This window comes from Tarenaya hassleriana, unplaced genomic scaffold (genome assembly GCF_000463585.1).
Source record: "Tarenaya hassleriana unplaced genomic scaffold, ASM46358v1 Cleome10, whole genome shotgun sequence".
Classification (NCBI taxonomy): domain Eukaryota; kingdom Viridiplantae; phylum Streptophyta; class Magnoliopsida; order Brassicales; family Cleomaceae; genus Tarenaya; species Tarenaya hassleriana.
Window position 1 is genome coordinate 3,644,474 of NW_010960188.1, and position 12,230 is coordinate 3,656,703.

General features: G+C 39.3%; 3 protein-coding genes across 4 annotated transcripts; all 3 read left to right on the forward strand.

The window, feature by feature from the left end:
• The first annotated feature begins 573 nt into the window (after nucleotides 1-573).
• Nucleotides 574-5,161, forward strand: LOC104803998 (something about silencing protein 10). The gene is made up of 16 exons (XM_010528125.2): nucleotides 574-755; nucleotides 1,036-1,127; nucleotides 1,344-1,422; nucleotides 1,670-1,821; nucleotides 1,969-2,118; nucleotides 2,201-2,340; nucleotides 2,461-2,548; nucleotides 2,755-2,934; nucleotides 3,065-3,250; nucleotides 3,358-3,420; nucleotides 3,521-3,660; nucleotides 3,760-3,877; nucleotides 4,280-4,563; nucleotides 4,716-4,782; nucleotides 4,872-4,940; nucleotides 5,031-5,161. Exons 1-16 carry the CDS (start codon nucleotides 659-661, stop codon nucleotides 5,154-5,156), a joined length of 2,031 nt encoding a protein of 676 aa, XP_010526427.1. The 5' UTR covers nucleotides 574-658; the 3' UTR covers nucleotides 5,157-5,161.
• Nucleotides 5,162-5,732: 571 nt separating this feature from the next.
• Nucleotides 5,733-7,130, forward strand: LOC104804007 (54S ribosomal protein L51, mitochondrial). The gene is made up of 4 exons (XM_010528138.1): nucleotides 5,733-5,785; nucleotides 5,985-6,064; nucleotides 6,419-6,525; nucleotides 6,610-7,130. Exons 2-4 carry the CDS (start codon nucleotides 5,985-5,987, stop codon nucleotides 6,780-6,782), a joined length of 360 nt encoding a protein of 119 aa, XP_010526440.1. The 5' UTR covers nucleotides 5,733-5,785; the 3' UTR covers nucleotides 6,783-7,130.
• A 542-nt stretch (nucleotides 7,131-7,672) lies between these two features.
• LOC104804014 lies at nucleotides 7,673-11,659 on the forward strand. 2 transcript variants are annotated; one of them, XM_010528159.2, is made up of 6 exons: nucleotides 7,673-7,703; nucleotides 8,233-9,327; nucleotides 9,495-9,805; nucleotides 9,885-9,935; nucleotides 10,210-10,667; nucleotides 10,864-11,659. In XM_010528159.2, the coding sequence occupies exons 2-6, from the start codon at nucleotides 8,942-8,944 to the stop codon at nucleotides 11,155-11,157; spliced, it is 1,500 nt and encodes a 499-aa protein (XP_010526461.1). In that variant the 5' UTR covers nucleotides 7,673-7,703; nucleotides 8,233-8,941; the 3' UTR covers nucleotides 11,158-11,659. The 2 variants fall into 2 exon arrangements, with proteins under 2 accessions (XP_010526461.1, XP_010526470.1); XM_010528168.2 differs by having other exon boundaries at nucleotides 7,674-7,703; nucleotides 8,502-9,327.
• Nucleotides 11,660-12,230: the final 571 nt, after the last annotated feature.

The window sequence follows — 12,230 nt, forward strand, 5'->3', positions numbered from 1 at the left end:
TAAGTGCAACACCCCCCCCCCCCCCCCAAAAAAAAACAAAGAAATAAATAAAAGAAAAGAGTACAAAGCAGTAAGAATCTGTCATTACATTTTTTCCAAAATCCAGCAGTGTCTCATTATGTGTATACACCCTCAAAACGAAAAGGGAATGTTTTGTGGGGATATCCTTCAGACATGACAAAATCAGTAAAACTTATATCCTAACTCACCGGAAACCGAAATTTTCTTTAAAAAATCTAATTTTGTTTAATAAAATCCAAAACTGAACCGTACCGGAACTGAACCAAATCAAATAAAAGACGGAATTAATTTGGTACAAATTTTAGAATACCAAATAAACCGTTTTCGAACCGAATGTCTAAAATTCTGAATTTCGGGCAAACTGATGAACTGCTTCCGGAAAAAAAAAAAGTAAAAAACGAATCGCAACAGGAGTGCGGTTGCGGCCGGATGAATTTCTCTGGTCCTTTGAGCCATATTAGAATTTGGGCCTAAAGTAGGCCCAAAATTGTTTAAACCCTAGGGTTTTAGCAGATGTTTCACCTGCTCCTGAGCAATTTTTTTTCCCTCGACCTATTTTGTTGTTTGATTGTTAGCCTTCCTTCTTCAGAGGGTAAGGGAGTTTCATTCGAATTCCGAGGGATTCATCAGCGTAGCAATGGGGAAGAGAGGAGGGGTTCAGAAGAAAGGTGACAGGAGCAGGAAAAAACGGGAAGAATACGTCGAAGATCAATACGATGACGAGATTGATGCCTGTAATTGCCTACACATATTTCTCTTTAACTTCGATTATTGAAAGTTCTGCATCTTTCAATCACCGGGTTTGATGGGTATTATAATGTATTCCGATCCTTCTTGGAGTAACTCATTTGTTTTATTCTGAAGTGTGGTTTGGAGATTGGGTAAGCTTAGGACCTTGTATGTAATGGCATATTCTTGATATTTTATTCAGCTTCCTATAACAGATCCTAGGCATTCAAATTGTGGGGTTTTGAGCAAATTTTGATTCCTTTTACTGTCTGGATGTGTCTGCAGTTCATAAGCAGAGGGATTTTGTTCCTTTGGACGTTGACAAGGATACTGATGAAACGGATGAAGATGATGAACTGCCAGTTTTTGATATAAAGGTTTACTTTTGTCCTTATTCCCAAACAGTTAGGCTTGCGACTTCTGCAATTTGATGAACTTATACATATATCTCAGTGTCAATAGTTTTATCATAGTAAAAGCATGGTTTCTTCTTGTTAAGTGTTCTTCCCTGTGTTTTTGTTTCCCCTCATAATTGCAAGTCAATTCAGCTTGACAAATATGCTTTTTCTAATTTCGCTTAGTCTGGTTTATAGGATGAAGACGAGGATGGCGAGGAGGACGACGATGATACGGATGATGAGGATGCTGAAAGTGGCGGACTTGCTGCGAAGAGTAAGGATGTTTTATTCAATTTGTTATCCTGTTCTAGGGAGTTTTTATTTTATTTTTTTTTACGTTATTCCGGGGATATTAAGAAATTCAAACCTTGTGATGTTATTACATGTTGCTGTGGGTTGCATTATGTACATAGGTCATGCCTAAGCAAACTCCTTTTGAAATTGATTGGTTTCATTCTATTATTGTGGAGCAGCTGGATGGAGCCTCATCCATATTCTTTTTTGTTGCTTTATTTTTGCAGTTATAAGGCAAAAGAAATATTTGAGGGCAAAGTTTGGTGATGTTGATGATGAAATGGCTGATGATGACAAGGATAAAGATGACGAAGATAAAAGGATTACATGGGGTGGAAAAAAGGGCCAATACCATGGTGGTGATAATGCCGACTTTGAGGTGTGGAGTGTCATGGTTCTTACTCTTTAAACTACACACGTTCTCCGTTTGCCCAAATTCAATCCATTTCTCTGGAAAATTGGTTTATATATATATATATTTCTGAACTTGGCATAATTTACTGCTGGCTTGATGTAAAATTTTAAGATCCAATCAAGCGATGATGAGGCCCTTGTATTGGAGGAGGCCGAGGGGATAAGGTTGCAGAAGGAAGCTCTAGCTTCCTATACAGCAGCAGATATGGGCTTGGAAGATGATGATAGTGAACAAGAGAGCGACAGAGAACTAACCTTGGAGGTTGGTGTTGCCATCAAGTTGTTGGACTAGCTGATCCTTTTACTTGTATAAATAATTTATGGTTCTATTATTTTCTTGGTAGGAAATGAATCTGAAAGGCAAACATGCATCAGAATCCATCAGAGATATGGACCCAAAGGTTGATGCATATACGTCTTTTGAAGAGGTCAAGAAAGACATTAACGCTTTGACAAAGGAGGAGCAAATGGACGTAGTATATAGGTAAAAAGCCGGCACCTTTTGCTCCAAGTTACAATTTATTTGATATATCAAATTTATTTTGGATCTCGTTAGTGTTACACGCAGGCTTGTTTACTTTAAGTGATTATTTCTTTTATGCAGCTCTGCTCCAGAATTAGTTGGTCTTTTGTCTGAGTTGAATGATGCAGTTGAGCAACTTGAGGATAAGATAGATCCTGTTATGAGAAAGGTAAGCTTCTTTGAATCCCACGTAACTGTTATTATCAAATTCAAATTTGAGTTACCCACACTGCAACTGACAGACTTGCCTCTGGCTTCCTTCTCCTCCAAAATCTAATTTTTATTGCTTTTATTTTTTCATTTTAAGTGCTGAATTTCAAAGCTTCACATTTCTTAATCAATGTCATATGTTAAACAATTTCTCTCTCCACACAGTTAAAAGAAGGTGAAATCACATTGAATGGTGGAATCAAATACTTAGAAGTGAAGCAGCTTCTGCTGCTGGCCTATTGCCAAGCTATAACATTTTATCTTCTTCTCAAATCTGAGGGGCAGCCTGTCCGTGACCATCCGGTCATTGCCCGTCTTGTAGAGATCAAAGCCTTATTGGATAAGGTAGTACCCTTAAGTTTTTTTCTTTTCTATCGACTCCAATTAACCTTTGTTACTGCTACTATGTAGTTGCATTGGAGAAACGTTCGTTATACTAATGGCCAAATGGATGTATGCTATTGTCTGTTAATAGATCAAAGAACTTGATGGAAACCTGCCCCCAGATTTTGAGGAGATTTTGAAGAAAGACATTGCTACTGGAACAGTGGGGAAGGTCATGAAAGAAACTGCCCCTGTGGCATCAGGTTGTCCCGAGGCTGGTCACGTTTTATCATCTGCTTCTGCTGTAGTGGTCAGAGATACTCAAGATGCAGCTAAGGTAGAAGTTGAGCCATTGCTTGACGTCTTTTAGGTTAATCTTTATCTTGCCCTTTGAATCTTAATATTCATTCTTTGTCGTGCCCCCTTTAATTCTCATATACTCAGCTAGAAAAAGTTGATGCTTTGACGGAGATCAAAAAGAAAAAAAGAGAGAAACGCAAGCTTCAGGTAAATATAAATCTAATATATTCCATTCTCAGATATTTCTTTTGCTGCGTTATCATCGCTGCATGGTTGGAAATGATATACTGTGCTTGCTTTATGGCAGACTGCTCAAGTTGATTTTCAAAGCGAGGAAATGTTAAGACTTCGAGCAGCTCTCGAGCAGAAGCTGAAAAACAAAGGAGCCTTGGGTTCCGCCATTTCCAAGCCTGATAAAGCTCAGAAGCGTTTGAAATTGGCGAATGGGTATTTCTTCTATATTTCCTACAATATATCTCCAATAACTATGATCCTTTTGCTTTGTAAGGCTGTGAGGTGTTAAGCTTCAACCTTTGGATGTAACAGGAAGCTGGAAACGTTTGATGATTATGTAGATGATGATACAGACAATAACAAGGATGACTCACGTGGATTAACATCTAATATTGTCTCACAGCTTGTCTCTGCTAAACGGAAGTCCAAGGTAAACAAGCCAGTGCATTATGTGGCTTCATCCCTTTGTATTAGGAAGTTTTTCGGTTTATGAATCTATATTCATCCAAATCCAATAAATGACTGTATCGGGTAATAGAATGTGTCTCAGGCTCTCAGCACCCGACTATTAGAATGTGACTACATTTGATGTATTGGCATGTACGGTATATATTAGCGTATATTTATGAATGCAGTCTTCATGTGGCATGGTATATATATATATATTACTATAAATTGAGTGATGACATCTTTTTATAAACTTGTGATCTTTTTCATATTTAAGAAATTTGTTGCTTTATTCTTCTGTTAGAAGTGATATTTTCATGAAAGCAGTGTGCGCTCTCTTATCAGATCGTGGGCATCTTTTTTTTTATATATATATTGTTGGAAGGTTGTATCTGGTGATGATGATTTACCAAAGAGGGATGATATTGGAGAACGGCGTAGGAAGTTTGAGATGAGAGTGTTGGCTGGAGCTGGTGTAAAGTCCGAGGATGGTGATGGAGATGGATATGAACCTATGGCTGATATATCAGAAGATGATGATGCTAATGATGATGACATGGTTGACAATGATGATGATGATGGGTCGGAGAGCTCGGGAGATGATCTGTACGAACAAGCCAAGCGACGAAGAGATGCAAAACTAGCTGCAAAAGCAGAGATGTATGCAAGGTACAACTTTAAGCTTCCTCACTGACTCATGTGCCATTGTTACTGAAAAAGCAGATAATGTTTCCTTAACATTATTTTGTTTTGGAGTTTCATCTCTGAAAAGAACTCAGTACTAATTAATCATCGTTGCGAATTCTGTGATTGTGATTCAGGCCAACATCAACAAACCCGTCGTCGTTGCCTGAAACCGCGGATGGAAAGAGACTGATTTCATACCAGGTGAGTGAATTGAATATATGTGTCTCCTGTCTAACATCGTGTCCATCCAAACTCATACAATTGTTCTTCACCATTCCCTCCTTTTCCAGATTGAGAAGAACAAAGGGCTGACACGAAAACGCAACAAGGATCTAAAAAACCCGAGAAAGAAGTACAGGGTAATCCCCGTTTTCCCATCTGTTTCTCCCTTCTCCTGCAAGGCTGCGGCTTTACTGAAAAAGACGGGATCTTTTGTTTGAAAAATGCAGAAAAAGCACGAGCAGAAGGTGAAGAGACGGAAAGGACAAGTCCGAGAGATGAGGAAGCCGTCGGAGCCATATGGAGGGGAGGCCACTGGTATCAACGCCCGCGTCAGCCGCAGCGTCAGATTCTAAGAGCTCTGTTACGGGTTCTTCTCTTTTGTCATCTCCATATGGTCTTTCTGTCATGTCTTTGATGATCTTATCCTTTAATCACTAAAAGTTTTGTTGTTTTCGCTTTATAGAAATGGAAAGACTTTTTTTTTTATTAATAGAACCATCCGTTTTATTTGTTTATATATCGAAATTATATTAGAAATACATGATTTGGGAGATTTCATATTTTGAATTTTTATGAAATTGTAATGTTGGTTGGTTTCATGGCCGTATTGTTTGTAAATCTGTACAAATTTCCATCGAGTTCTTGAATATTTATGATGTAATTAATTAATTTGTAGATGCTTAGGATACATTTAATCACATAATTTGTTTTTATATATATATTTTTTATTTTTGTATGTCAAATGAACGAGTCTATATATGTGTGTGTGAATTATGTAAAAATAAATGGGGAGGTATCGTTTGTTTTAAACACGTCTCCTGGTTGGCCAATTCTCAGTTTTATTTTTAAAGTTGTATCATATTTTCAAATGGGTACTTATTGGGCCTTAAGAGACTCGAAACCCAAAGCCCAAAAGATCCAAAGTCTCAAACCACAAGGGCATTTGGGCGGAGAGAGAGCCAGAGTTCGGGAAGGAGAAAAGGTAGGGGATTATGCTTCCATGGATTCTCTATTTTGTATTTATTTTTTTAGGGTTTATGTAATCGGGATTCAGAGATGGAACGCCGCAAAAACCCTGATTCTGTTCCTCCCAATTAAGATTCTAAACGCACACCAAAAGATTTAGCTCTTCGATCGAATTTCGTAATCAGTTTCTGTGTTTTTTGTGGTTTGAGATTCAGATGGCGCTTAGAGGAACATGGCAGCTTCAGAAGCTGATTGTGAGCTACTGTAACTGGGGAGGTAGCAGCCGAGGGATAAGGTACCACCGCATAATCATCCGATGATTTTGTTTTTTAAAATTCCGTAATCGTGAATATGGATAGCTTCAGTGATGACTGGAAATTGTCGAACTTCAAGTTATTTCTAGCGATTCTCATGTTGAAGTATCATGTTTCTGAATGGTTTTCTCTCTCGGTGTTCAAATGGTTTATGCCCGATTCTAACGTCTCCCCCTTTGATGGTGTTCCTCGTGAGATTACCACTGGTCTTTGTTCTTGTTTTTTTTCGAGTCTTTTCTCATTTCAATGTCTTGGCGTGTTCTCGTTTAAACTCTGCCCTGTTGATATTCATTCCTTTCTGGAAATCCGCGTTAACTGTTTTTGTTTTTTTGCAGGGCCTTTATGGAAGCTCATCTTCCCCAGTTTAAGGAGAAAAACCCTCATCTGGAGGTGGTGACCGATCTTGCCCGTGGACAGCATCCTTTCTTGAAGGGCTTATACAGTATATCCTCTCTCCTTGTCTTAACCACAGTTAACAGTTGAAGCCATGCCCTTTTCTGACTTGCACGATTGTGCATTTTGGCAGGAAACAAGAATGAAAGGGTGGTCTGTGTGAAGAACATGGAACCGGAAGACGTCCTCTTAGAAGCAATGAGGCTCAGGAACTCGTTGGGGAGGAAAGTGGTGAAACTGAGGACGAGGCATGTGACGAAACACCCGAGCGTGCAAGGCACTTGGTCTACCGAAATGAAAATCTGAGGGCTCTCGTCAGGTGTGCAAGTACTCAAAGCTTCTTCTTTTCTTGGTCGTTGAATGGATTTCAAGAACTCGGATACGCTGCCATTTCTGTGTTCCTATCGAGATTGTTAGCAATGTAACTTGGATCAGAATCCAGGTTTGGATTCCTCCTGTTTTGCAGTTTATTCAATAGTTGAAACTCCCTCATCTCTCTGCTGCCCAGATGATAATAAACTAGAAGCATTACAAATCCCGTGACTCTGTTTCCATTTTAGCAATTCCAGAAGACAGAACTCGCCGACTGTTACTTGTACTTTTATATCAGATTACTCCATTGATATGGGTGCAACATACAGTAATATCTTGATATTCTTTGGATGTATTCGCCATTTTAGAATATGTACTCTTTCAGAGTTATGACATAAGATACGAGGAGGCCGCTTCCAACGTCACTTTCTCCTGTTTCTCGTACTGGGAAACACAAACACTGAAGACCCTTTCGGCAGAAAACAGAGTCTATGGAATCAAAGTTCATCAATGGAAGCATGATCAAGGGTCGTCTTCTTCTTCTTTTTTATTTTTCTTAAAATAATTAAGTTCATGTAAATTAGAATAATATCCGGAATTCTGGTAATGGTAAGATACATGTTTATCCAAAAGAGTATGTTTAAGATATTGGCAGGTTAAGAAGATTAGAATCAGACAATCTTCACAGTACATTATCATAGATGGGAATTTACTCGCGAGATGACGAGGGCGCTTTCGATAACTGGATTCTATGTGGACCAATAATCACATGCCACGTGGATAGGGAAGTACCAAGATTTTAGGTTTTTGATATATATATTTATTAGTAACGTTGTTGTGAGCGTACTGTCCCCTCGCAGTCTCCTTCTCCCTCTGTTCTTCTCCCTCTCGCCGCACACTCTCTCTCATATCTTGGTAAGCTCATCGCATTTCTCTCCCTCTCTACGTATTTTTCTACTGTTTCTTCACGTATTCGTACGTATATTTCTGGGTATACTCGCATTTTCCTTCTTGCTCCGTGATGATATGCTTGTTTTTTTGTTGTTGTTAGCATGTGAGCTTCGTTCTTGGTTCAGCTAGCTGTGGTTGTTTGTTTTCGTTTTTTTAAGCTTTTGTGTTGATTACTTCCAGCTTGTTCTTTGTTCTCTTCAGCATAATTGTTCCGAATCTTCGTGGGTTTCATTTGGAATGGCGAAATGTTTCAGCTTTTCGTCTTCCTGTTCCTGAGCTGTCCTTTTAGTTTTTTTCCTATTGCCAGTGACATTCGTCTTTGTGATATCGTCGAAACTGTGAAACGGTAAGGAGTGTTTTGGAGAATTGAGGTTGAGGAGTTCGTAAGAAGCTGTGTTCTTATGCGTTGATTTGCTTTCGACCAACCTGGAACTGTTGAATTCGCCATGGATGATGTGATGTTGATTTTCTTCTTTTGAAATGGGTTTTGGAGGAAATTATGCGTGAAATCATCATCGTCAAGTGTCACCATGTTCTTGCAAGTGTTTTTCACTCTCTGTGGCCTCAATGTGGTGGCTAATATCAGCTACGTCCAAGCGAGGAAAAAAGAAAACTCTTTGATCTGCTGTTTGGTTTTGGAGAAGATATGTCCCTCTTTTCTTTTCCTTTGTTTAATTGTGATATGCCTCTTTAGTCCTCTAGATTCTCTACCTGGAAATATTGAATCTTGACTATGAACAGTTGCCTAAATCTATTCTGTAGATGTGAATGCTCAGCTAATGGCGTTTCAGATTCATGGGTTAAGAGGAAAACCGTCTCCTGGATTATGAGATTCTCGGTTCTTTTGAGAGGGGCAATGATATGTCGGTTTTCACAATGTCATGCCTCTGTGAAACTGCATGCATTTAGATATGTTGTAACCTGCGTTTTTACCCGTGTAGGGGGAAGTTTGTCTTGATTTTCCTCTTCGTCTATGCAGATACACGATATCTTGATTAAATCTGTTCTCGATGTGATGTTTTTGCACGCATACGATCGGTGCTTACGTCTTAAAAATTTCCCGTTTCTTCATGGCACAAGATTCTGTGGCATGGAGCCAACTATTTATGTCGAACCATGAGAAGATTTAACGTTTGCAGTTCCCATGTCTTCAGGCCAACTGTGAGAAGGATCTGTCCCTGTGGACGAGTTGAAGGGCCAACATGATCGTGGCTGAACCACGTATGGATTTCAATCCGAATAGTAAGCAATCTTGCTCAGCAAGATTATCACCCAAAAAAGAGAAAAATCCCATTGTAAAACACGAAGAGTATAGTTTGACGTGTGAGACAGCTCGTGCAAGTGCAGAAACTCTGAGTTTAACGTCTGATCAGAATCTGGAGGTTGATATAGCAGAAAGTGACGATGAGATTGACCCGAAATTGAACAAGGCTGAGGACCCAGATGCTACTGAATATTCAAGCTCGTTTGCCGATACCACATCTGACGCTGACATGTGCAATGGAATCACTGAAGCTGAGGTCGAGTCTCATTTTTTCGATGACCTCGGACCTGCTTATGATTCATTTGGCAGCATTTTTCATTTTAGGTATGTTTCTGTACGATCTCTTTCCTTCCGTGGCCTTCATATATGTAACTTCCATATGCTGATTTTGGTGTGAGATCCATCTATTGATTAAAAGAGCAAAGCTGGCATGTTTTATTCTCCTTCTGTGTCCTAATTCTGCAATCTTCCTTTGCATGTCCATTTTTTAGGAAAAAGAAGCTGACAAGTCACTGGAGGAGCTTCATCCGGCCGCTGATGTGGCGTTGCAAATGGACTGAATTAAGAATCAACGAAATCGAATCCCGGGCATTAGAATATTCAAGACAGCTAGAAGGATATGATCAAACAAAGCCTGGGACAGTTGATCCGTCCATGTCAGAAACGTGTGGGATAAAGTCCATCCCTTTTTCGAATCCATGCTACAGAAAAAGTGCGGCAAAGAGGAGGAAGCGTAAGAGGGTCGAGGACACAAATGATATAGCATCATATCTAGCCCATCACAACCTGTTTTCTTATATCGGTAAGTCATTATCATCTATGGTTACTCCTAACCATCAGTACAGAGAGCTTGCCTGAAACAGTGTTCTGGTTTGTTTCAGAAAAGAAGAGATTGAGTTCAGATGGAATTGCTTTGGCTGATGACTTTGGTGGTAAGCAGTTCATTAGTTCTGCTTTGGTTAATTGTTAAAGCAGCCTTCTGAAACGGTTAAGATTGTCGGTTATGTGTTGTTTTAAAGAAATTTCTCAACAGTTGCCCTCGAAAGATTTCTAGTTTATGAGGTACAACTAGCCGATGATATGACCGTAGACATCAAGAAGAATATAATTATACTCGACTAATGAATGAACTTTCCTATAAGTTTCCTGCAATGTCTTGTATTTCAGACTCTGAAAAATCGTCGTTTTTCTTTAATGGGCAAGCAGCGAAGGACCAGCATGTTGACCTGAAGAACCGAATGGATTTCTCTGACGAGCAGTCACTTCTTGATTACCGAGATGGGGACGGTATCCTTGAGCAGGTTCTCTGGAAAATTGAGTTGGCACATTCTCAGGTTAACAAACTGAAAAGTCAGCTCGATGTTTTGATGTCCAAGAACGCTGCCAGGTTTTCCTCATCGGAGAATCTGAGCCTTCTTGCAGCGAGTTCGGCCCCTAGTCCTACGATCTCAGCCGGAACTGGTGATGTAATGTCGGTTGGAGCTATATACAATTCTGAGCATATACCAGAATACGTTCTCGAAGACCTGGTTTTCTCTGAAAGCGCCATTTCAAGCTACAGAGAGGTGTTTCATGTTCCTGACATAATCGAGAGTACTGTTGGGCTGTTGTCTGCTGCAGATGTCACATTCCATGAGTCCCAGATCGGAGATTCATGTGAAAATGTAAGTCCTTTGCGTGATTTACTCGCTCGTACGATTGCATATATATCGTCCCTGATAAGTCCCCGATTCAGTCAGCCCGAATTATGACACTTTTATATAGTAACTAACCATTATGCAGATGCCATCCCTGTGTTATGTTTCATGTAAACAGTTCCCTACTGAAGCCTTCCATTGTTTGATATGAATATACGTTCAGATTCTGGATAACATCTTAATACACAACGGAGTGGCTGAAGAAATGGAGCCGACTTTCATGGAGACAAGTCCTCAACCGCCATTGGAGCAAGTCAATGGAACCGTGAAACGGGAGGAAGTAGTAGAGACCAGCATGCCTTTGCAAATTCTTCAGCAGACAGCACCTCATGAAAAATCGGTTCTTAGATCATGTTTAGCCAACGAAATACTAGTCCCCAGAAACAAAAGGACACGAGGGGAACGCAAGGCCAGTTCTTGGTGCAAGCAACATCCTAATGACCCAGAAAGCCAGTGACTGATACCTATACAACCATGGATGGATGTTTCAGAAGAATAAGTTGCAGGACATGGGATTCGAGCAAATAACTTCCGGCTCATAACCACAGGACCATGACCCATCTCCGAACTGTAGGAGGAACTAAACTGAAACTCAAAGCCAGACAGAGTTTCTGTAACTTAACACCAAAAGGCTCCGGCTTTTCTGTTTCCCGAGCAAACCCTTCTTAATAGGATCATGTAACTTTCTCTCTCTCGTTCCATAAATTCACAACTGTTGAAGAAAAGTTTGATAATGCACATAATCTGGATAGGCGCAGTCCCCAGTCTTTTGTCCGATCTGAGATATCACCGTACAGCGATCTTTGATGTCTGAAGGAAGATTGTGATTGAAAGAAACAGGAGGTGCCGTGGACGTTCCTCTCTTGTTGGGTTGAGATTGAAGTTCACTTCCATGGTCTTTGTCATTGTCAGAAAACAGGCGGGAAAAAAAAGGAAGCAAAATACAGAAATTCTTCTCATCTTTTTGACCCAATCAAGCTTGGAGAAAAAGTCACAGAGGGAGTCCCCATTATCACTTTGGACCTCACATATATATATCTTTATTTGTTGGTATTTTTTTTTTTTGTAGCAGTAGTTAATAAGAAGCATTATATTCTTTATCCTATGGTAAATTAAAAAAAAAATTGAATCGAAAATACATGCCCTTGTATCCTAAATGAATCGATCTAAAAACAGGGTATAATAACTGTTCTAAATCTAAATTGATCGAATCTAAAAATGATCGAAAATAGTTTATAAAATAAAATAAAAAAATGAAGAATTTTCTCCCCTAATAGCAGTAGATTTTTTGAATTTTTTTTTATATATATTTTGAAATTGTTAGGGGTTTTATGTGTTGTATATATATATCCAAAAATAATGATTTAAGGGTTGACGTCTAATAGAATTATGCTTTGGATATTTTATTTATATTTTTTTTTTGTGGGGGGAAAAAGACGAGAGAGAGTGGCCTATCATGTGCCCTTGGTGGGTGATACAAAAGCACGCCACTAGCGCTCATGTGGAATTTGCAAGAATTATATATATATA

Bases quoted from the DNA above. Each gene is read 5' to 3' on its own strand.
- LOC104803998 (XM_010528125.2), top strand. From the start codon at position 659: ATGGGGAAGAGAGGAGGGGTTCAGAAGAAAGGTGACAGGAGCAGGAAA. The intron at 2,119-2,200 runs GTTGGTGTTGCC...TTTTCTTGGTAG, and splicing joins ACAGAGAACTAACCTTGGAG to GAAATGAATCTGAAAGGCAA. The intron at 2,341-2,460 runs GTAAAAAGCCGG...TCTTTTATGCAG, and splicing joins CAAATGGACGTAGTATATAG to CTCTGCTCCAGAATTAGTTG.
- LOC104804007 (XM_010528138.1), top strand. From the start codon at position 5,985: ATGGCGCTTAGAGGAACATGGCAGCTTCAGAAGCTGATTGTGAGCTAC. The intron at 6,065-6,418 runs GTACCACCGCAT...GTTTTTTTGCAG, and splicing joins GGTAGCAGCCGAGGGATAAG to GGCCTTTATGGAAGCTCATC. The intron at 6,526-6,609 runs GTATATCCTCTC...GCATTTTGGCAG, and splicing joins TTTCTTGAAGGGCTTATACA to GAAACAAGAATGAAAGGGTG.
- LOC104804014 (XM_010528159.2), top strand. From the start codon at position 8,942: ATGATCGTGGCTGAACCACGTATGGATTTCAATCCGAATAGTAAGCAA. The intron at 9,806-9,884 runs GTAAGTCATTAT...GGTTTGTTTCAG, and splicing joins CAACCTGTTTTCTTATATCG to AAAAGAAGAGATTGAGTTCA. The intron at 9,936-10,209 runs GTAAGCAGTTCA...ATGGGCAAGCAG, and splicing joins TTTGGCTGATGACTTTGGTG to CGAAGGACCAGCATGTTGAC.